The sequence below is a fragment of the Trachurus japonicus genome, chromosome 4 (genome assembly GCF_045865225.1).
Source record: "Trachurus japonicus isolate A0001 chromosome 4, Traja_1.0".
Taxonomy (NCBI): Eukaryota; Metazoa; Chordata; class Actinopteri; order Carangiformes; family Carangidae; genus Trachurus; species Trachurus japonicus.
This window is the reverse complement of record NC_140910.1, coordinates 26,757,916-26,779,158: the sequence shown is the minus strand read 5'-3', so window position 1 is coordinate 26,779,158 and position 21,243 is coordinate 26,757,916. Positions and strand designations below refer to the sequence as shown.

Below are 21,243 nucleotides of genomic sequence, written 5' to 3'. Positions count from 1 at the left end.
ATTCATCGCTGCTGTGGCGATGTGGGGCCAGACAGAACTACTGCAGAACAGGAGACATTAATAAGAAGATCTGCAGATTCATTCTTTTAGACCTAAAATGTTAGGAAACTAGAGCCCCAGGTTGAATTTGTCCTGAATTGTCCTTTAACAGCGTGACATCATGTGATTTGTACAGACTTCACTGTTCCACCTGACGCCAACAACAGTGAATATTTACATATGTAAATGTGGTTTTATGAATGGAAGTGAACAACAGACCAGGTGGGCTGTCGCTGGAAAAGAAAGAGGTTGTGTGTTAATACAGGAACACGGGTGAGCACAGATGGTGATTAATTTGGTTTAATCTCCTGTGGTTGAAACTAAATTACAGATTCACTGTATAAGAAACAAACACATGCTGCACAAGGACTTTGCCACAAGCATGTGAATTAATCCAGAATAATAATAACAACTAGTCTTTGTGTTGGGATGTGCATCAGAAACCCAGTAGCTGTAGTTTCCTTCAATGAGATTGTACAGGTTTTAAAAACACAAGCCCAGCGCCGACATCATGGAGTTAATGTTAATTAGTGACGGCTGGTAACGAGGGTAACTCACCGAAACCACAGATGGTGCTGGCTCAAGTCGGGAGCTGCTACCTAAATGTTTTCAACACTGGTCTCTGCTAATGAGAAAAGCAGCAGAGTCAGAGACGGAGCGCAGTGGAAGCAGCAGCAGCAGCAGGTCTGGCTTTGTGTTAATATTCATGTACAGATTTTTCTTTTCTTTTTTTTTTTACTGGTAGCAAGTGAAACGCTGCAGCAGGCTGAGATTTATCCCCAAAACTGATGTTCAGAGTTTGTCTGAAACATCTGTACAAATCATTAAAAATGTTGAATTAAAGGTGTTGTGTATATTTGTGTGTGTGTGTGTGTGTGTGTGTGTGTAGATCTATTTATGTGTTGTTAATCGGATGTTGCAGAGCTTGTTGAAAACACTCAACAAGCACAGATCTAGTAATCATTAAAAACCAATAGAGTCCCAGTGGAGACGGCTGCTGTGTGATATCAAAGGGGGGAAATCCCTCCAGATTACACACACACACACACACACACACACATGCACACGCACGTGCACACACATGCACACACAAAGCTGCAGGATTGAAGGATCAAAGATACAACTCTCCGTCTTTGTGTCACGGTGTGAATTTTTTGGGTCAGACAATAAGTCAGGCAGAAAGGCTCCTACTTTTGTCATCTATAACAGGAGAACACACACTCTCCCAGACACACACTCTCTCTCTCACACACACACACACACACACACACACACACACACACACACACACACACACACACACACACACACACACACACACACACACACACACACACACACACTCTCTCTCACACACATTCCTCTGCACTCCAGTTTAATCATTAACTTTGCTGCAGTGGGTTTTGTCAGAGCCTGAGGGAATAGACAGACACAGGCTTTGATGTTTAAATCTTTGATTCATCTTTAATAATATACCGAGATCCTCTCACTTTCTGTGGGTGTGGTGTGTGTGCGTGTGTGAGGGTGTGGTGTGTGTGTGTCTGTCTGACTGTCTTCCCCCTCTGTCTGTCCACCTGTCTCCTCCATGCCTACAGTAGCAGACAGTATTTTAACGCCTACGTCTGCTTCTCTCTCTCTCTGTCAGGAACCTGGTAAAGAAATATTGTCCCAAACGCTCCAAGGATGAGGAGCCCAGGTGAGTGGAGTCGGTGCATCTGCTCTTTCTGTTCCTCTCTACGTCTGCAGACTGTCAGGGCACAAAAGGCCTGCAAGTCATTGTGTTTTTTTGTTTTTTTTTTCCGTCTCAAACTGGAAATAAACGTTTGACCCGTTTATTTTTGTTTATTTTTTATGTGGTTTCACAAATTCAGTCTGTCTGAGAATTTACCAAATTAAGACTTTAACTAGTCTTATGACAAAAGGGCACTGAGGAAGTGTTATGGGCAACTCAGGAAACACTTAATTTTAATAGCACATTTCAGACACTGCAATAACTCCAGGCTCCTTTGCTCAAAATAAATAAATAAATATAGTGAGAACAAATTTTTTAAATGGAGGCAGGTCCACTCTGCTAATGTTATCCTCACTGGAAAAAAGTATAATGTTAAAGCAAAGAGCTCTGTGGTGTGAAAGCTTCTTTATCTGCAAAATAAGTTTAGATGCATTTTTATCAGCAAAACTTCATCATGCTGTTAAAATGAAAACAATTTGATTATTTGACGTTAGAGAGGAGCTGGGAAAAGTTTCTATGTTATCATAGGAATATGAAAACAAACTGTTTTTAGCAATTTGGAAAAATCCTTTTTTTTTTTTTGTTTCGCTGAATTTTTGAAACAAATGAGTCTTTTCTTGGAGGAGCTGCAGTGAACTGAGCTGAAATGATGCAGAATGTTTAAAGAATATCACATTATAGATCACACATAGTTTAATAGATATTAAACGTATAGATATGTGCTATTGATGTGATGTAAAATGCATATTAGTTTGTCATTCAGCGTCTTGTGTAGCTTTCAGAGAGAGACTGAACCAATATCAGTATCAGGTCCTATATTCATATCAGTCTAGCAGTGTCATCTGAATTCTAGGGTTTTGATTTTATATACATATTTTTTGTTCTTGCACCTTGCTGTTGGAGTAGCCAACACAAAAGTTCAAATAAATGTATTTGAAATGCATTTTCATACTGTATATTTTGTGCAAAAACGCAGTGCTAGCTTTACAACAGCTTAGTGAATCCTCATACGTAATACCAACAACAATAAATAACATCATCAGGGCAGATTGATGTGGCAGCAGACCAGAGAGAGGAAGCCAGTTGTGTGCAGTATTAAACGCTTCTCTTGTGCGTCTGCTGTGCAGGTTCACGTCGTGTCTGTCCTTCTACTCCATACTGAATGAACTCAACGACTATGCCGGTCAGAGGGAGGTGGTGGCGGAGGAAATGGCTCACAAGGTGTACGGAGAGCTGATGAGGTACAGCCAGGACCTGAAAGCTGAGAGGAAGCACGTGAGTAAACCAGCATCTATTGATAATTAAGACCACACTCCACAGAAAAAAACCTGTTGCTTCCTGTCACGGAGCGGATGTAGCCGTCTTCCCTCTGTATCCTCCCCGTTTCCCCCTGATGTGCATTTGTTTTCTGTTTCGGCGTTACTCAAGAGGATGAATATGTTGGATGTGATGTTTACCATCTGTCTTCGACTTCACCATCTGCTGACACTATAAACTCAAAGTCTGAGATCCACATGCTTTGGAGGAAAAACCTCCTTCCTATTGTTTTAAGCTATAAAACGTCAAATATCCCATTAAATTTCACTCAGTGTCATTCAAAAAGTACAAAGTGCACACTGTCGTTATTGGTTACAGCCTTTTTTGTTTATACTGATATCTTAAAATGAAAATGGTTGTAATTTTCGTTATTAAAGGCCTATTTTTACCACACTTTGGACGTTTGATGCCTGTTGGTGATGGGTAAGACATCAGTTGTGTAACGACACCATCTGAACTTTGTCAGTGTTTCTAATCAGTCTCAGTTGGAGTTTCACCTCTTCCATAAAATGACATGTTGTCGTCTTTAGCTCACATTTCAAGTAAAAAAACAAAACAACAACGTCTTTATTTCCAAGTTCACATCTCAAACAGGCTCTCTTTTAGTTAGAAAGAGATTTGGATCATAAAGCTGTGACATTTCATAAAAGCAATGATCCAAAAACACAGATCAGAAGTTGGCAAATTCCTGCGTGTCACAAATATTAGATCACAGAGGGAGGGACGTCCTCTCCCAGAAAACTAATAATAAAAAATATTAATGTGCGCTACTTTCTTGATTTTTTTTTTTTTTTTAATTGGAGCTATCGTTTTACATTATACTGGAGCTTTCAACTGCATCACATGGTCTTGATGAGCAGATGGAGTTTGCTCAGTTGTCATGGAGATGACCTCTTTACATGTGAGGTCAGTGAGCTGTTCGATGATCTCACTTCTCCCCTCAGTGTTGGCTTAAAGGTTCGACGTAAAGCTTGATTTTTGACCCATTCAAGGTCAGTTAACCAGCCTGTTTTTCTGGCTTCTAACTCATGTCACATGATCATCATCATCAGTGCATAACAACAGATTCATCTCCATGACAACTGAGCAAACTCTATCTATCCTCTGAGTTTTTGTCGAATTGTTTACATTTTTCCAAATATATGATATTAAGTGCATCGTTTCTGAACCTGATGCTAAATGCAGCTCTTTGCCTTCGACTGGCTTCTGTAATAAGTGGCTGTTTTACAGTGTAATTCAACCTCAGTTTGTTATTTTACAGCTTCAGTCACTTGACTCTTGTAAATCTGTGGCTGTGGCCTCAGCGTTTTTCCTTTCACTGAATTGTTATTGTGTATGTGGCAGTCCTATCCTATCGTTTCATGTGCAGTATATGCATATGAATGTGTGTGTGTTTTTTTTATATATTTACATGTGGTTTCCTGTGTTTCTGTGTCTTTTTGTCTCAATGTGTATGTTTGTGTGTGTGGGACTGAGCAGCATCTACAGGAGGGCAGGAAGGCCCAGCAGTATTTGGATCATTGCTGGAAACAGATGGACAATGTAAGTGAGGAGGGAGACCGGGGTGGGGGGCGTGGGGGTGTGGAGAGAGGAGGGGGGGAAAGTGAAAAAGTGTTCAGTGGAAATACTCTGCGTTCGCGACAGACAGCTGCACTCATTTCATACTTGTTTGCACGAGGAATGCAAGAAATGCTAACAAAGGTAACTGCAGGACAAATGGGGTCCACTTCGCCCCAATTCCACAAACACACAAACTGATACTTAGCAAATGCACAATTATGGCATCTCGCATTCTTTTTTTTATATATATATATTTTTTTATTAGAAATGAACATGGCAGGCTCTTCCTCTGTGCCGTCGTGTCCACGTGTGAAGTCAAAATGTTTGTTTCTGTCTCTGAAAAGAGCAGTGTCCTTTTCTTTCTTTCTTCTTCCTGGCAGTCCTCCTGGTCTACAGGGACCAAGGACAGGGGCCTGGACCAGGAAACACACACACATGCACACACACAGACACACACACACACACACACACACACACTCACATGCACGCACATACACACACAGGCCACAGTGCAGACCAGCTCCTCCCAAGTCAAAGCAAAAGGCCCATGTGCCACATTTGGCCCATGACAACCTCCTTTTTGGCTCCCAAACGGCTCCGGAGAGAGATTCCATTTGTTCACTTCTGAGGTCATTTAATTGCATTTGCCGAGTTATTTTCTAACAATCTCCTCATTACAAGGCTTATAATTAACCACCACAGTTCCATAAGAGGTAAAAAAAACAAAAAAAAAGCAGCAAATAGCTGTTTGTTAAACTCACAAATGATACACGTCCAGTCCCGTTCTGTTGGCCTGCAGCCCGTTGAGCCGAGCACATGTGATGGAGAGTGTTTCAGTGTGTGGTCTGCTGCAGGACTTTAATAGTGACTACCTAGTGACTGGACTGTAATGTCTCAGCTATTCACTGTGTTTCCTTCACTACTAATGTGACCCAGATGGGCTGGCAGGAAGTGAACTATCTCCCTCTCTCTCTCTCTCTCTCTCTCTGATTCATCTCCCTTGTTGGCTCTTTCACCTCTCATTCACATATTTTTTTAGTTTGATTCCCTCTCTCATTGAATTCGATAAAGAAACGGAGACGATGAGGATGAGATTACACTGTGCGTGCTTTGTGTTTTCTTGATGTTTTTTTAACATTGTGCCTTCCCTCTTTTTGTTTGTTTTTTATTTTTCAGAGTAAAAGGAAGTTTGAGAGAGAGTGTAAGGAAGCAGAGAAATCCCAGTTGACCTACGATCGGTTAGATAACGACATCAATGCCACAAAATCAGAAGTGGAGAAGGTAGGAAGCAGAGCTGCTGTAAACCGGTGTCATAAATTGTCCTCACCTTGTTCTTCTTTTTATTTATATATGTATATTAACATGTTCGCTCAGTGTGCAGTTTGAGCCAGAGCTACGTTTTATAACATGGTGGGAAATCCACGTTTTATAAATCAGTAACAAATAATGACAGTACCTTTGTCTCACTGTCCTCATACCTAGTATTTTGGTTTATGTAAAGTTAGCAGTGTGTAATTGGTGCCTATGAAATTACACTGTTGCTCCTCTATTTCCCACACACTTACTATATAATTAGAACCAGTGAATAAAGTTAAATGTCGAGGGAAAATAAACAGTGAAGTCACCGAAATCCAGTTCAGGAAGCCACTGTCTATAATGCAATATGTAAGTAAGCACATCTTAAAGGGATAGTTCAACATTTTGGCGAATTGGCCCATTGCCATAATCCCTATAGTCATAGCAGTAGGTTTGTTACCTTTAATTGTCGGTGCAAGCTACAGTATTTTTAGAACGGCGGAGCAGAGCCGTGAGCTGCCCAGAGCTACGCTACGGAGGCTAATGGGATTTCTTGGCCTCTTCCGTTATTATCTCATAGCGTGGTGGATGTGCAGGTCACAAGTTGTCCACCAGAGCGTTTTGTAGTTGTTGGATTGTGTATTTGATGAGTTTGATGAGGGAAACCAAGAAATCTCATTAGCCTCCGTAGCGTAGCTTTGAGCAGCTTGCGGCTCTGCTCCGCCGTTCTAAAAATAGCTTGCAGCGACAATTAAAGGTAACGAACCTACAGTATTTCTATGACTATAGGGATTATGGTAATGGACCTATTTGCCAAAATGTTGAACTATCCCTTTAAACTGAATAAGTGGTGCTATGGGAATAAGAGGGGGGTAGAGATGTTTAGTTGTAGCTGTTGATGTGTCGACTAATGTGAATCTAATGTTTGCACTGATGTTCAGGCCAAAGCCCAGTTCTACATGCGGACTCACATGGCCGATGAGAGTAAGAACGAGTACGCCTCCCAGCTGCAGACCTTCAACGCAGAGCAGTGGAAACATTTCAACAACGCCATACCACACATCTTCAAGGTGAACCAAACGAGTTACAAGTCTGCAGCTTTGAATTACACTGTTAACCTGGGATATCTGGGAAGTTTTTTGGAAAAAGCAATAAAAAGTTAATTTGAAGCAGTACAGCGTTTCAGTTTTTGTCTGCTGTATCTCACAGAACCTGCAGGACATGGACGAACGTCGGACGGTGAAGCTCGGCGAGACGTACCGGAGCTTCGCTGAGGCGGAGCGGAAAGTCATTCCCATCGTCTCCAAATGTCTAGAAGGAATGGTCTCCGCCGCCAAAGCTGTCGATCAGCGAAAGGTATGTGACAGAGTTACAGGCTCGGATGGACAGTAGAGAAAAAAGCTGGATGCTGATTGGACGACTCCTTCTCACCTGTTTCCTTCCTCCTCCCAGGACTCGATCATCGTCGTGGAGTCGTTTAAGTCCGGCTTTGATCCTCCGGGCGACTTCCCCTTCGAGGACTTCAGTCAGAACCTGAGCAGAACGGGCTCAGACGGGACCATCAGCAACACGCCCAAAGGAGAGAAAGACGCTGCCCCGACCCCACGGTCCGACCCCAAACACCCCATGAGCAGAACCAAGAACAAGCTGTGGCTGTTTGGGAAGAAACCAAAGGTACAAAGAGTGAATGGCAATCGATGTCTCACTTTGCTTCAACTTTATTTAAAAAGAACAACAAACTTAAAGGGATAGTTCAACATTTTAGCAAATAGGCCCATTGCCATAATCCCTATAGTCATACGTAGCAGTAGGTTCGTTACCTTTAATTGTTGGTGCAAGCTATTTTTAGAACAGCGGAGCAGAGCCGCGAGCTGCTCAGAGCTACGCTACGGAGGCTAATGGGATTTCTTGGTTTCCCTCATCAAACTCATCAAATACACAATCCAACAACTCCAAAACGCTCTTGTGCAAGTTGTGAACTGAACATTCACCACGCTATGAGATAATAACAGAACGTTAGGAGACAGAGTTGTTTTAGAGGTAAATGCTGAGACTGCTTGCCGAAAAACTGCCCTGACAGGAACGTGCATCAGCAGTCTCTGCATTTACCTTGAAAACAACTCTGTCTCATAACGTTCCGTTATCTCATAGTGTGGTGAATGTGGAGGTCACAACTTGTCCACGAGAGCGTTTTGGAGTTGTTCGATTCTGTATTTGTGTGTATTTGGATTGTGAGTAAGGTAACGAACTACTCCTAAAACTATAGGGATTACGGCAATGGGCCAATTTACCAAAATGTTGAACTATCCTTTTAACTCCTTCCTTATCTCCTTTATTTTTATTTATCTACTTAATTTACGCACATTTATAAAAGAACATGTAAAATTCATTCACTTCATGAATGAATAATAACCGCTGGAGGAAGGTCTCCTCCATACTGCAGTGCAGATGCAGCAGTCAGAGAAAGTTCCTTTGACCTTTTTTATCTTTTAAACGAGCGCTGAAATGAGCGGTAGTTACTTTTGCCGGTAAGATCGGCTGTTAAAGTTACAAAGTACCAGCGTTCACCTCCTCTCAGACTCACTCTAGCTCGTGCTGCTGCAGCTACATTAGGTAATAAATCTCCACCCTGCAGCTGAGCATCACACGACTTTATTAGTCACATCCTCAACACTCATTTTCTTTCTCCGTCTCTGCAGTCGTTTCCCTCCCATAAAGAAAACAAAAGGATCCAAATGTTTCAGACACGATATAACATGATTTCCCTCAGCGTGTCTCCTGTTGGAGGCTTTTGTCACATGTCTGTCGTTTGTAATAACACAACACTCTTTTCTTTTCATATCTGTCCTCTCTCTCTGTCCCTCTCACTCTTTGGACCTTGCCCCTCTCCATACCGGCCGTTGTGGGTAAATCATTACCTACCTGCTGCCTGGCACTATCACAACCCTGCGTGATGGTTTAGGGTGTGTGTTTGTGTATATGTGTGCTAACTGTTTAACACACTGTGACCTAATTGTCTAGAGGCGTTGACGTTGAAATCTCAGACCGCACGTCTTAGTTCTCTATTACATGGAAACATCTATAACAAAATAAGTAACCAATGAAAACATCCATAAGTTGTTTACGAGGATTAAATTGTGTTGATGATCGTGACATTAGAGACAAACCACCTGACTTCCTGTTGGCTGCCGGTGCATTTGAAAAGCTTAAAATAACGTGTAAAGGATTTAGGAAGTTTATTGATGAAATAATTCTTTCAGTGTGTTTGTGACAGAAATTTACAAGACTGACTTTAGTCACTGAGCTGCTCCTCGGGATCAACAGTAAAATAGGCGTGTGAGTCAGAGTGAAATCATCAAAGTGCTCTCAGTTACTCACTGAGGGAAAGTCACACACACACAAGACTTTGAGCCTGAAGCCAGAGTTTTAAATCAGACGACTCATCTTCTTCCTCAAACTGAGATTCTTGAATAACTTCCTGTATTAATCCTTAATTTTAGTGTCATCACTGATTTCTCTGAGCCCAATCTGTCATGTTTCTGGTTTTTAAATGTTGGCAACAAGTGAAAGTTGATTGAAAACAAACAGGATTCTTTGCACTTGTGGCAAAATTATTCATTTAAAAGCAGAGCACATGGGGTGCTCAGTGATAGAGCTGTTAGAGAGCACGTCCCATGTTGTTTCCCTGGTCTTTTTCTCTGCTTTCCTGTCTTTCTACACTGAAAAATCAAACAAAGACAAAAGAAAAAGCCCTAAAAAATATCTTTAAAAAAAAGAAGAAGCAGAACACATGAGATTAAACTAATAAAACGGTACCATTTATTTGCTGTAATGAGGAATGTGATGATGTTTTCTGTCTACCATACTTACAGGAAACTCCCCACTGGGCTTTTATCATGAATAGAAATCAGCAGTAAGAGGAAAAAAATGAAATGTCATTAAATGTATTAACTTTCTTGTTCTTGTTTGTGACCGTGACCGACTCCCCCGGAGCTAAAAGCCAAACACTTTTCATAAAACACCACAAATTCAAAGAATGTGTCGTCCTGACCTCTGGCTTTGTCGTCTCCTCCTCCTCCTCCTCCTCCTCTTCTTCTTCCTCCTCCTCCCTCTTCCTCACCAGTCCCCCACCTCCTCTCCTCCTCCACCACCTTCCTCCTCCTCCTCCTCCTCCCGTCCCCGGTCCAGCTCTCACTTTGCTCCTCCTCGGTTCAGTTCTGACCGTGTGAGCCACTATCTGTCTGAGATAAAGACTACAGTACCCAGAATCCCCCAGAATTTGAGGGTCCTGAAGAGAGGGGTGAGACAGGAAGTGGTGTTGCGGTGTGTTTGAGTGAGACAGGTTGATGTGTTTTTGTTTCATCACTACACGGTGTCTGCAGGTTGTAGATTCATCTGAGATCGGTGCATCAAATGAGCATAAATATTGTATATTCAGTCTTTATTTTCAGTTTTGAACTCAAATTTCTGTATGTTTTAAAGGTTTAGTGGTTTACAGCTCTCTGCACTTAAGTTTAATTTGAGTTTCTAACTTGCAGACACTGTTATAATGATTATAATGACTCTTTCTCACCTTTTATTCTTCTATTTCTTTTGTTTTATGTGATTCTTTATCTCTTTTTCTTTATAAGACAGAGGTTTGCTCCAATCTTAAGATGAAGGATCCTTGGTGATTTATGGTGTGTTGTGGTTTATGGTGTGTTGGAGGGGTTTTGGGCGTCATGGTTACCGTGTTGTGTCCGGGCGGGGGGAGAAAGGGCCTGAAAATGTGTCACTACCATCGGGTGTGTTGCCCTGATGCTGTTCTGGCTTGTGTTTGCGGTGATGTGTGTGTGTCTCTGATAACAGTGTCAGTATGTTGTGAAGCAGATCTCTCTGCTTTCAAACACTTTGACACAAACTTGTAAACAACACCCGGCCCCCCGGCGGCGTCGAGCCAGCGCTCTGATTGGCTTCAGGAACCATCTGTGATTGGCCAGTTTTCAACCACCTGTTGGTTTGGTTATAGTCACAGAAAGGCAGGGAATTTGAATTAAAGGAGCCTTGTGGAGATTTCCTGTAAACAAATATGGCAGCGCTGCTCATTTGCATGTTACAGACTGTAAATATGAGACCATCAGCGGCACTATTCATTCATCCATTCAACATTTATTCTCACTAGGGAAGAGATTCAGGTCGAGACAGATTTACAGTGTAGCCGAGCAACAAGATAAATGCTAAAATCCTAGATACAGGAAATGTTCAAAGACATATAAAAAAAAACAACAACGATTATCTGCAAACATGATACTGTAAAAAACATTACCAGTAGTCAGACTCTCCACAGGGAGCCTCTAGAAATCTGCACTGAATAAGAACATACAGGGAGAGATTTTAAATCTCTGCCACTCATGTATTACCTCTTTAATAAAAAAAAAATCCTTGTAATGACCTTAAAGGAGAATTACGGTCATTTTCTAAGTAACGCTCTACAGAAAAATATGTGCAGACCGATATGGAAACAGTCCCAAGCTCGACAGTCGACTAGTAAGGTCTAACCTGGATGCTGAGTAAACATAGGTACATGATAAAAACACGTTAACACTGCTCTCTCATATTAACGGAGTTATGCAAACTCAGTGTTGTGTGGTAAGGAACTGGTGAATGTTGCAAAGCATGTGTAGTGATATTTTGAGCATTAGATAGAGGCCAAAGTCGCTGTTGGAAGAACTGCCCCCATTACTTCGCTGTTTAACTGCAGTGTAGCGCAGCTAGCAGGAGGAGAGCTAGGTCCGGTCTGCACATATTTTTCTCTGATTTTTTTCCTATGGTCCCACTCGGGGACCTTAGAGCTGTAGAGCATTACTTAGAAAATGACTGGAATTTTCCTTTAAAGGATTTTTTTTTTTAACCTGCCAAAAAGTCCCAGTTCCACCTAAGAATAAAAGTAAACAAAAAGAGGAAATGCATCTCTTGCAGTGTAAATGTTGCTTCCCTTTACATGAGAATAAAAACACCTAAACCTGCTCTATTGTTATTTATCTACTTATATAATAGTGGTGAATATTCACACAAGGCTCCTGGTTTTCCCCCACTGGGAACATGTCGTTGGTCTGACTGGTTTTCCTACTGACCAACTGGTTTATGGGTCGACCGACAGGCAGATATGTGAGTGGCTGACTGTTTAACACGCTGACTGACGACTAACCAGCATCCCATGTTGTTTGTCTCTTCTTACTATAATGGTCAATTCGTCAGTGGTCGGTAAAGATGGTAAGTGTGTGAGTGTGTGTGTGTGTTTGTGTGTGTGTAGAGTAGTTATGAGAACACAGAGCAGTGTTAGGTGCTCGTGCATGTGACGTCACCATGTAGGAGCTCCCATAGTTTCCAGTACATGAGCCCAGTAGTGTTAGTTAGCAGCTGATCCTCTCCCAGGTAGAAGAGTTTGACCCTCACTTACAGAGTTGATTTAGAGCCACAACTAAACTCACTGTTCCCTCCCTTTTAAAGTTTGAATACAACAACAATCTTTAAAAAATTTTATGGAAAGTTCATTCTCAAACCAAACCACACGATGAAATCCAGGCTCAACAAACCCAGTGGAAACAAGTCGGGTGTCAGTAACGTTCAACACCTCAAAGAAACACACACATTAATCTTTATTCTCTCTGTCGTGTTTTTTCCCCGGGTTGATTCTCTCTAACACCACTGACTTCGTCCTGCGTGGGGGTTTGAAGTGACACAAACTTTGGTTTTCGGTCTAAGGAGGAGACGTTGTTGACCTCTGTCTCTCCTCTCCAGGCTCCGTCTCTGGAGGATTTCAGTCACTTGCCTCCTGAGCAGAGGAGGAAGCGGCTGCAGCATAGGATCGACGAACTCAACAAAGAGCTACAGAAAGAGATGGATCAGAGGTAACGGTTCCTCACTCCCAGTTTTACACAACATTATATTGTTTAGTTGCCTTTCCTGCAGATCAACAGCAAGAAAATTAGCTTTTACTCAAATGTGTGCCAGATTCATGACATCTTATTCTCTCAGTTTGACTCCTTTGTGTGTTTTCGTGTTCTTCTGTCAGAGATGCCCTGAACAAAATGAAAGACGTGTATGAGAAAAATCCACAGATGGGAGACCCCAGCAGCCTGCAGCCCAAAATATCAGAGACCATCTGTAACATGGAGAAACTGCGCTCGGAAATCCACAAAAACGAGGTAAAGAGGAGACAGAATTCAGATTTTAAGTTTTTTTCAGGTTTAATTGCATTCAGACTCTGACTTGAACTGATTATAGCACCACCTGCTGGTCACTCATGTATGTATAGAGATCTTCAGTGTGAATGACAGGGCTGTCGATTAAAATATATTTGTAATAGCCTCTTCTGCGTTTCTCTGTTGTGACAGACTTGGTTGTCTGAGGTGGAGGGGAAGCAGAGCTCCAGAGGAGACAGAAGACACAGCGCTGACAACCACCATCACACTCCTCAGGGCCGAGAAAGGTAAAAATATATCAACAAACCGTTATACACAGACAACATGAACTCTAACAGAGAGAAAACAGTCACTATATCACATTAGTTGTCAGTGGGGAAACTCTAAGGGTTGTAATTAATGTGTTCCTGATGATTTCTGTTATTTTTAGTCTCGGAAATGTCGCTTTAGAGACCTATTTATAATATGTCACTGGTTCATGTTAGAGGTTTTGTTTCTCCAACAGCCAAATAAAAATGAGGAAACGCTTAATTCCCTGTCATAGAATAATTCCCTGGGAAGTCCCCCCAGGAAGAGTCACTGTAGGTAATTCAGTGGAAAAATGGAGAACATGAGGAAGTGGTTAATTTCCAAATAATCAATTCCAGTGCCAAACCTAATTAATTATATTCCTTCATAATTGGGACACAGCAGGATCGGCTGAACAAGGGAAGACTTTCAGCAAACACGGTTCACAATAATAATGAACAATGGATGAAGACAAAATCACATTTTCATAACATAATTATATAACTCTTTCCTGAAAAATACTGTATATTCATAGTGTGTTATTAGGAATTTGCAGATTAACACTTAGAATGAATAATTAAAAATAGCTTTATTACAGTAGTATATCATCATTTTGATAACTAAATTCAATTTGAAGTTAAGTAGTCCTTTCAGTGGTGCTCATCCACCTGTTTCCTGTTTCCCATCAGCCCCGAGGGCAGCTACACAGACGACACCAGTCAGGAGCATCACACGCCTCACCACCGCACCGGCCCTCCGCAGCAGCCCGGGCAGCCCACCCCCGACCCGCACGAGTTTGACGATGAGTTTGACGACGACGACCCGCTGCCGGTCATCGGACACTGCAAAGCTCTGTACTCGTTTGACGGTGAGAACAGGCAGCACTGCACAGAGCGCCGGAGATCTCCCAGCAGCCCCGGCTCTGAGGAGATCAGCTGTTCAAAATCATGGTTTCTAATGAAAACTGCTGAGTCGTGATAGATGCAGACAGACTGTTGCAGTGTGTGTTTTTCTAAGCTAACTAGCCAGGTTTCTGACACGGTATACTGTAGAAACAAATGTTAAAGGCAGCATGTTGCTACTGTAGCATCATGGTGATGTTTCACTGTAATGAACTGCAGTCTGGTGATTTCATATCAACATAGGTTGAGTATTTTTACGTCATGTATGAGAGTTTCTACTTAAGATAAATGATAAAAAAGATGAGTCATTGCACCATTTTGGCTCAGCAGTTCAGCTCAGCTCCGTAGGTTGAGGTTCGATTCCCGGCTCCAGGATGTGAACCTGCAGGTTGCTCCAGACAACCGGTGCAGATTCTGACTCTGTTGTATAAATTCAGTCCATTGATCAAATATCAACATTAATTTGAGACAAACTGTCTGTGTGACTGTGTCTTTAATGTGACTGTGCTGTGATTGACCTCCAGGTCAGAACGAGGGGACGCTGGTGATGGCAGAAGACGAGGTAATGATCATTTTCTCACTCGCTTTCTTTTTTTATTTACTGTTTAATCATACATGTGATTGATTACAGAATTGCTTGATTATAACTGGATCAATTTTTCCCACAAAAGTCGACTTTGCTATTATTGTAAATTAGCTTAGATATTAAAATGTTTTGACTCTGACTGATCTGATTTAATTTAAGTGACGATAATTCACACTGTTTCTTGGGAACTTCATTTGTTCCCTTTCTCTCTGAGACTGAAACCACTGACATGTCTGTACAGGAAACACAACGATGTGAGGGTCACAACTACAGTGACACAATGATTGTGATTTATCAGGGTCATAACACAAAACAACACTTGACAATAATGACCCACTATATATAAGCTTTAATTAAGCATTATTAAATATAATTAATGCATTTTTTAAATCAATTACAAACTAGTTATTTAGAAAGGCAGCTTTTGATTGGTCACGTAAAACCAGGCTCTTCACATCCTCCCGTGTGTGTGTCTGCAGGTGTTGTACATCATCGAGGAGGACAAAGGCGACGGCTGGACGAGGGCGAGGAAGCAGAGCGGCGAGGAAGGCTACGTCCCCACCTCCTACGTAGACATCACCATGGAGAAAAACAGCAAAGGTGCCGTCACCTACATCTGAAGCTCCACCACCCTCCTCCTCTGTCCTCTACCTCCATCTTCCTCTGTCCTTCTCCCTGCATCCTGCATCCTACATCCCTCTGTCACTCTCTCCATCTCTGCTTCCTGTTTCCTCGGCGACACATCACAGAGGAACAAAAGACAACATGTTGAACACCTGCATGGATGCTCGTCTGTTTCCCCTTTCTCTCTCTTTCATTTCCCTCCCATCTCTTTATCCATCAGTCTGTTTATTAATCGTTCGTCCTCATCCTCCTCTCACGTCGGAGGTGTGAGTGTCTGGGAACAGAGACAAATATGTGCAGGTGTGTGTGTGATGTTTATTTTGTATTTGAGGCATTTCTGTGTGTGTGCGTGTCTGTGTGCGTGTGGAAGATGTCTCCACTGCTGTTTTGAGCCCTCGTCAAGGCTTCACCACATCTTGTCGATCAAAGTGTTTTCAGATTATTTTATGTAATATATTAGAGACAATGTATTTTTATTTTTTATTTTTATTCATTCCTTTAATTGTTGTCAATGTTTCCTTTTTCAAACCTCCCTGATTTTAAGATCTTTGGATTCACGTGTCGACATAATCTGAAGTGAAAGATGCTCTGATTTCATCTGTTTTTATTTGTCTGAGTGCAGTGAGCGTGTGTGTGTGTATAGTGTTCATGCACATTTGTTTTATTTTATTTTCTGTATGTGTGTGTGCGTGTGTGTGTGTGTGTGTTATCTGTGCCATCAAACTAAAGGTAGAATGACACCGACGGAGACGACTCAGGTTTCAGTCTCGGTGGCGTCAAATGCAGTTTTCTCCAACAGTGGAGAGGAATTTTCACACTGGACTCGTCGTTACATCGGGTTTTAATATTGAATATTGTTTTTTCCTCTCACAGCACAGAGGGATATTTTCAGGCTGGTGTTCATCTGCAGTTTTTTTTTTTACTTTGAACAAACTCATGCAAAGGTCAAAACCAACAATGTGTTCCTTTATTTCCCTGCTCCTCCACTTCAGCCTGAAGATACACGTCATAAATACATAGTTTCATTTTTTATTTTTTTTATTTCTTTAAATAGCAAATGACTGTTTTTGGGGGGGAATATTTCACAGCTTGTAGCGAAGGAGTAGTGCATTAGCTGGATATTATTTTCAGCCACAATCAATAATAATAATATTTGATACCATAGTGTAGTAGAGTGCACTGTGTTTGGCTTGTGACCCTTTAATGGAAACAATGACCCTAAGGAAACTATATACTTTAATTTGGCAGTGATAATGATCATAATGTGGTTAAAAACATATTTATGTTTATTTAGGTGACATATTTGAATTTAAAGTTGATCATAAACCCGATAACAAACCTGTTCATAGTGTGTTGCCTGTTTAATCTGAAGGTTTTCTTAAGGCTAAAGATAGATAACAGTTTTTCTGTCCCTTAAATCATCTGGTCGCTCCTCAGATTATTGTTTTAGACTATTTGAGGTCCCAAAAATAAACCAAACTAAAGTTGCTTGTGTTTTTTTCCAACACAGTGTAGATGAAGCTCCACCCACTCCAGTATGGGCGTGGCTTAATCTACATTATAATGAGAAAACATGGACACTGTGTTCATCAGTGCAGATAATTGATCAGGCTTTGGATGATCAGATAAAACCTGTTAACCGGATCAATACATTGTTGGTTTTGAACTTTTTGTTTTTTAACCGTTTAAAGCCTGATGTGAAACGGCTGTAGAAATGAGGAAGTGACGACGTCCAGTGTGAAAACAGTTTCAGTTCAGCTGATGGAAAATATTTCACAGACTCGTTCTCATGTCACTGACACAGATTATGTATTTTATGTTGTCATGCAGTCGTCCTGATAGTTGTTGAGTCACTGGTCTAGTGTAAAGCCGTTGTTGTGTAGTTGGAGTTTCCACTGACGTCCGTGTGATGGTGTAAGCCTGTGGCTCGCCGTGGTAACGTGTGAAGGCCGACGCCTCCAGTACAAACGAGGGCGGAGCATCATGATCACCTGAAAAACTAAGTGACTGTACAGAGAAGAACAACAGCAGCCTCTTATCATTTATTACATGTTACTGTCACGCTATCAGTTCGTTCACAATAAAAACGCAGGTTTCTGCTGCCTCACAGCTCGGAAGAGTCAAAACTGAACGCGACGTTTCAGTTTTGCTTCATTCACAACGTTTCATACACATCCAGTCTAAACAGAATCAATCACTGGTAACACTTGATAATAACTACACACTGTTAAGCATCAGTTAAGCATTATTAAATACTTAATTTATCATGTTTAAAGCCTACATTGATACTAAAGTAGTATGGACTTTATAAACAGTTGGAAACTCATTGTCTAAGTCATTGTTTGTGCAAGTGCAGCGTAAATTTACATCAGAATAATTTGACTATTTACTTCCTCTTTCTAAATGGTTTATGAACAACTGACAGCCAATAAATAAATAACTGGTTTGTAATTAATATAATACTTGATTATGAATGCTGAATACATCATTTATTAACAATTAAAACAGTCATTAAACACATTTTAAATGATAAATTAAGTACTTAATTGTTACCTAATACATAACAGTGTGTAGTTAGTATAAATTGTATTGGATATAATGGTCACCTTAACATTTATTAGCAGCATATAAACAGTTAGTAAATGGTTTATTACAGTATAATATCTCAATAAGCAGGTGAACAGTCATAGCGGCTGCTGTCACATCAAGTCAAACTTTAATTTATCTGCTCACAGCTACAGTATAACACTGTTTTAATGTTAATATGCTGCTAATAAACTCTATACGCTGATATATGATGCTACAGTGAGATGGAGGATTGTCAGGACAGTCGTTTCCTTTTAGTTTTTTATTCTGTCACTCATCAACATCAGTTTTTTTTCTTTTTTGATTCTTGTTTTTTGTGTAATTAGTTTTGTTTTTTTCTTTTTGAGCGCGCACCTTGCGTGTGCGTTTCAGTAACTCTCTCTCTCCTCTATGTGACTGCAGGTTCCTGAGGGCTGCAGGGTGGCCGGGCGATTTGATTGGCTGGTGGAGGGCTCACGCTGATTGCTGATTATTGCTGGTGGTGGTGGTGGTGGTGGGAATGGGAGTGGGAGGGGGTGGGGGTGCTAGAGAAAGAGAGAGAACTAAAGGGGAGGAAAGAGAAAGAAAGAGAGAGGGAAAGAAGAGGTGAAGTGGGCTGGGAGGCAGGTTTGCATGTCTGCATGCTCACATATCCATAAACAGCAAAGCATTGTGGGATAGCAGAGGAAAAAGAAGAAGGGATGTGTCCACAGGAGACGTCCCACCTCCACCTGAAGCTTCAAAGCAGCAGAACGTGAAAGTGAAAAGAAACTTTTTAGAGCAGGAAGTGACGAACTTGAGCTGAACAAACACTCAGCTGCCACTTTTATTAGGGACACCTGCTCTAAACTAAAAACAACAAGTCCTCCCTTTATGATCACTTCACTTTCCTACGGCGACTCTGAGACGTCTGACGCTCTGCAGCTTGACAAAACAGATGCAAATAAACAAATGTGCTTCATATTCAGTCTGGCAGCAGGAAGTGTCTCTCCACACTTGTTAATGTCAAACTGATGAAGATGTTCTCTGAATCTGCAGCTTGCATGTGTTTTCTCAAGTTGCAGTGTGTTGAGCCTTCAGGGCCACCGTACTGCTGCCGCCTTTGCTGCTGCTAAACCTGCACCGGCCTGAGGAGGCGGGACGTCTCTGGTGGCTGCGCCTCACACAGAGGAGTCGTTCAAGATCCAACCAGAGCAGGAACGATGTTGGACCAGGTAGACTCAGTCTTTTCTCTGCAGGAGCTGACTCAAGTGTTACAGCAGGTTAAAAGTCGTATTGAAGCTCATTATTAAAAAACAAGCTCCACTATCGGTCATAGGATGTTTCAATTATTCGGTTGAAATGCCAAGTAAGTGAAGCTTGTGATGAGCTTTTAATGTCAGATAGTAGTGAAAGCTGTGGGTTGGAGGATTTCTCACTTCTCACTTTTCATAAATGATTTCAACTATTTCTCATTTTTCCTCGAGTTCGGCTCCTGTGAGAGAAAAATATGAAGTCCAGAAGAATATCAGGGTGTGTTAACTCTCAGGCTCAGGTTTTGCTTTGACAGTATATTTGCTGCCACTAACACTCTGACTCACTCCCATCGTCCTCCTCCTCCTCCTCATCGTCGTCGTTATTATAATTATTATTATTATCATCGTTATCATCATCATCATCTGTGTTCTGTTGGTGATGTCTGCCTGCCTGAGCCACTCTGCTCCTCATGCCTGCCCTCACCCTCTCACACAGTCGCATGTTTTTAACGCGTTCGTATCGTTTCCCAGACTCGACCTGGTGACTTTGTAAATGTGTGTGTGTGTATGTGTGTGTGTGTGCGCATCATCGGCTGTATGTTGTGTGTTGACTGCTGCATCAGCATGTGTATGGGTTTTTTTTTTGTTTTTTTTGGTTATTGAATGTTTCCCAAACAGCAGCTGGGTTAAACCCATGAGGCAGATAGCAGGACTATCAGGTGAAAGCAGGTGAACTCTCTTCTCCTCCCCTCGTCCTCCTTTCTTTCTTTCTTTCTTTCTCTCCTCCTCTTCCTCTTCCTCTTCTCTCCTTTGGTTGTAATTCCACCAGTCGACCAGCAGGTGGCGGCCTCTCCTCACTCAGCTCAAGCTGGACTGAGCCTCTTTTCATCAACATCAGACTCTGGTGCCACTGTGGTCGGACTCTGCCTTAAAAACTTCATGTTTAATTACCATGGAGGGATTTATTTTATTTTATTTTTATTTTTTTAAATGTCCCTTCAGCCTCACTACATCTCCCATCAGCCACTGGGGCTCAACCCCCCCCCCACTCTCATCAGTGGAGGACTCAACATGCATCTCCATGATAAAAAGTCTTTTCCCATTTTAATCAGCTGTATTTGTGAATGTGACGACACGTGCGCATGTATCAACAACATTACATGCGTGACGTCAAGTTTTTTTTGTTTTTTTTTATTACCATTGAATGATTTGTACATATTAACATCTCTTACGTCATGCTGAATGTGTTTCCATGGTGACTGTTTCTAGGTTTGTCTGATTGACGCTCCTCATGAGAGACAACAAGGTTTGAATTGAACCGATGCACTTTGCCCTTAAGTACTACAGCATTTGAATCTGACTTAAATGAACAAGTGAATAAATGAGTGAACGAGTTTGACTGAAGGTCTGTGTTGTTGCTAAGAGACGTGTGATCTTTATGATGAATGACCACTGTGTAAACAAAGACAGCTCCACTAGTTTTCTCCTCTTCAGAGCTTTTATTCTCTCTCTCTTTTTTTTTTTTTTAACTTGCTGAGCAACGACTGATTATTTCTTTTGCATGATTTTCTTTCTAGATTCTCTCTGGGCGACTTTATTTTCTAACCACTCGCTGTATCTGGTCACAAGTGAACAAAAACACACAACTCATGCAAAGTCTGACTTCCCCTTTGATGCTATTTAACAAAAGTAAAAAACAAAAAAACATCTGGTTGATCAGAGCTGCAGGGAGCCGCAGCGCCTCGGCTGCTCTGATCCGTGTTTCCTCCATGAAGCTGTGAAATGTACTGAACGATGCTGTAGATGTTGTTACTTGAATTCTCCTAACCCCCTCCTCTGGTCACACAGCTTCACTTTTCCACATCTTAAAGGGTGAATTCAGTCAAAATAGAAGCAGCAAGAGGCCGAGACGTTG

At 41.5% G+C, this 21,243-nt stretch overlaps 1 protein-coding gene across 3 annotated transcripts in view; it reads left to right on the top strand.

Moving 5' to 3' along the window:
* The window catches only part of fnbp1l (formin binding protein 1-like), a 52,057-nt gene extending 31,336 nt beyond the window's left edge, over window positions 1-20,721 (top strand). Inside the window, exons 3-16 of one of the 3 annotated variants that reach the window (XM_085775022.1) lie at window positions 1,685-1,735; window positions 2,899-3,046; window positions 4,568-4,630; window positions 5,825-5,929; window positions 6,886-7,014; window positions 7,154-7,300; window positions 7,397-7,618; window positions 12,725-12,834; window positions 12,999-13,131; window positions 13,321-13,415; window positions 14,106-14,284; window positions 14,843-14,880; window positions 15,384-15,504; window positions 18,517-20,721. In XM_085775022.1, coding sequence (XP_085631148.1) covers window positions 1,685-1,735; window positions 2,899-3,046; window positions 4,568-4,630; window positions 5,825-5,929; window positions 6,886-7,014; window positions 7,154-7,300; window positions 7,397-7,618; window positions 12,725-12,834; window positions 12,999-13,131; window positions 13,321-13,415; window positions 14,106-14,284; window positions 14,843-14,880; window positions 15,384-15,504; window positions 18,517-18,524 — 1,549 coding nt within the window. In that variant the 3' untranslated portion in view covers window positions 18,525-20,721. Of the gene's footprint in view, window positions 1-1,684; window positions 1,736-2,898; window positions 3,047-4,567; window positions 4,631-5,824; window positions 5,930-6,885; window positions 7,015-7,153; window positions 7,301-7,396; window positions 7,619-10,067; window positions 10,245-12,724; window positions 12,835-12,998; window positions 13,132-13,320; window positions 13,416-14,105; window positions 14,285-14,842; window positions 14,881-15,383; window positions 16,776-18,516 lie in introns of those variants that run through there. The other 2 variants (XM_085775023.1, XM_085775021.1) reach the window with 2 other exon arrangements.
* The last annotated feature ends 522 nt before the right edge of the window (window positions 20,722-21,243 follow it).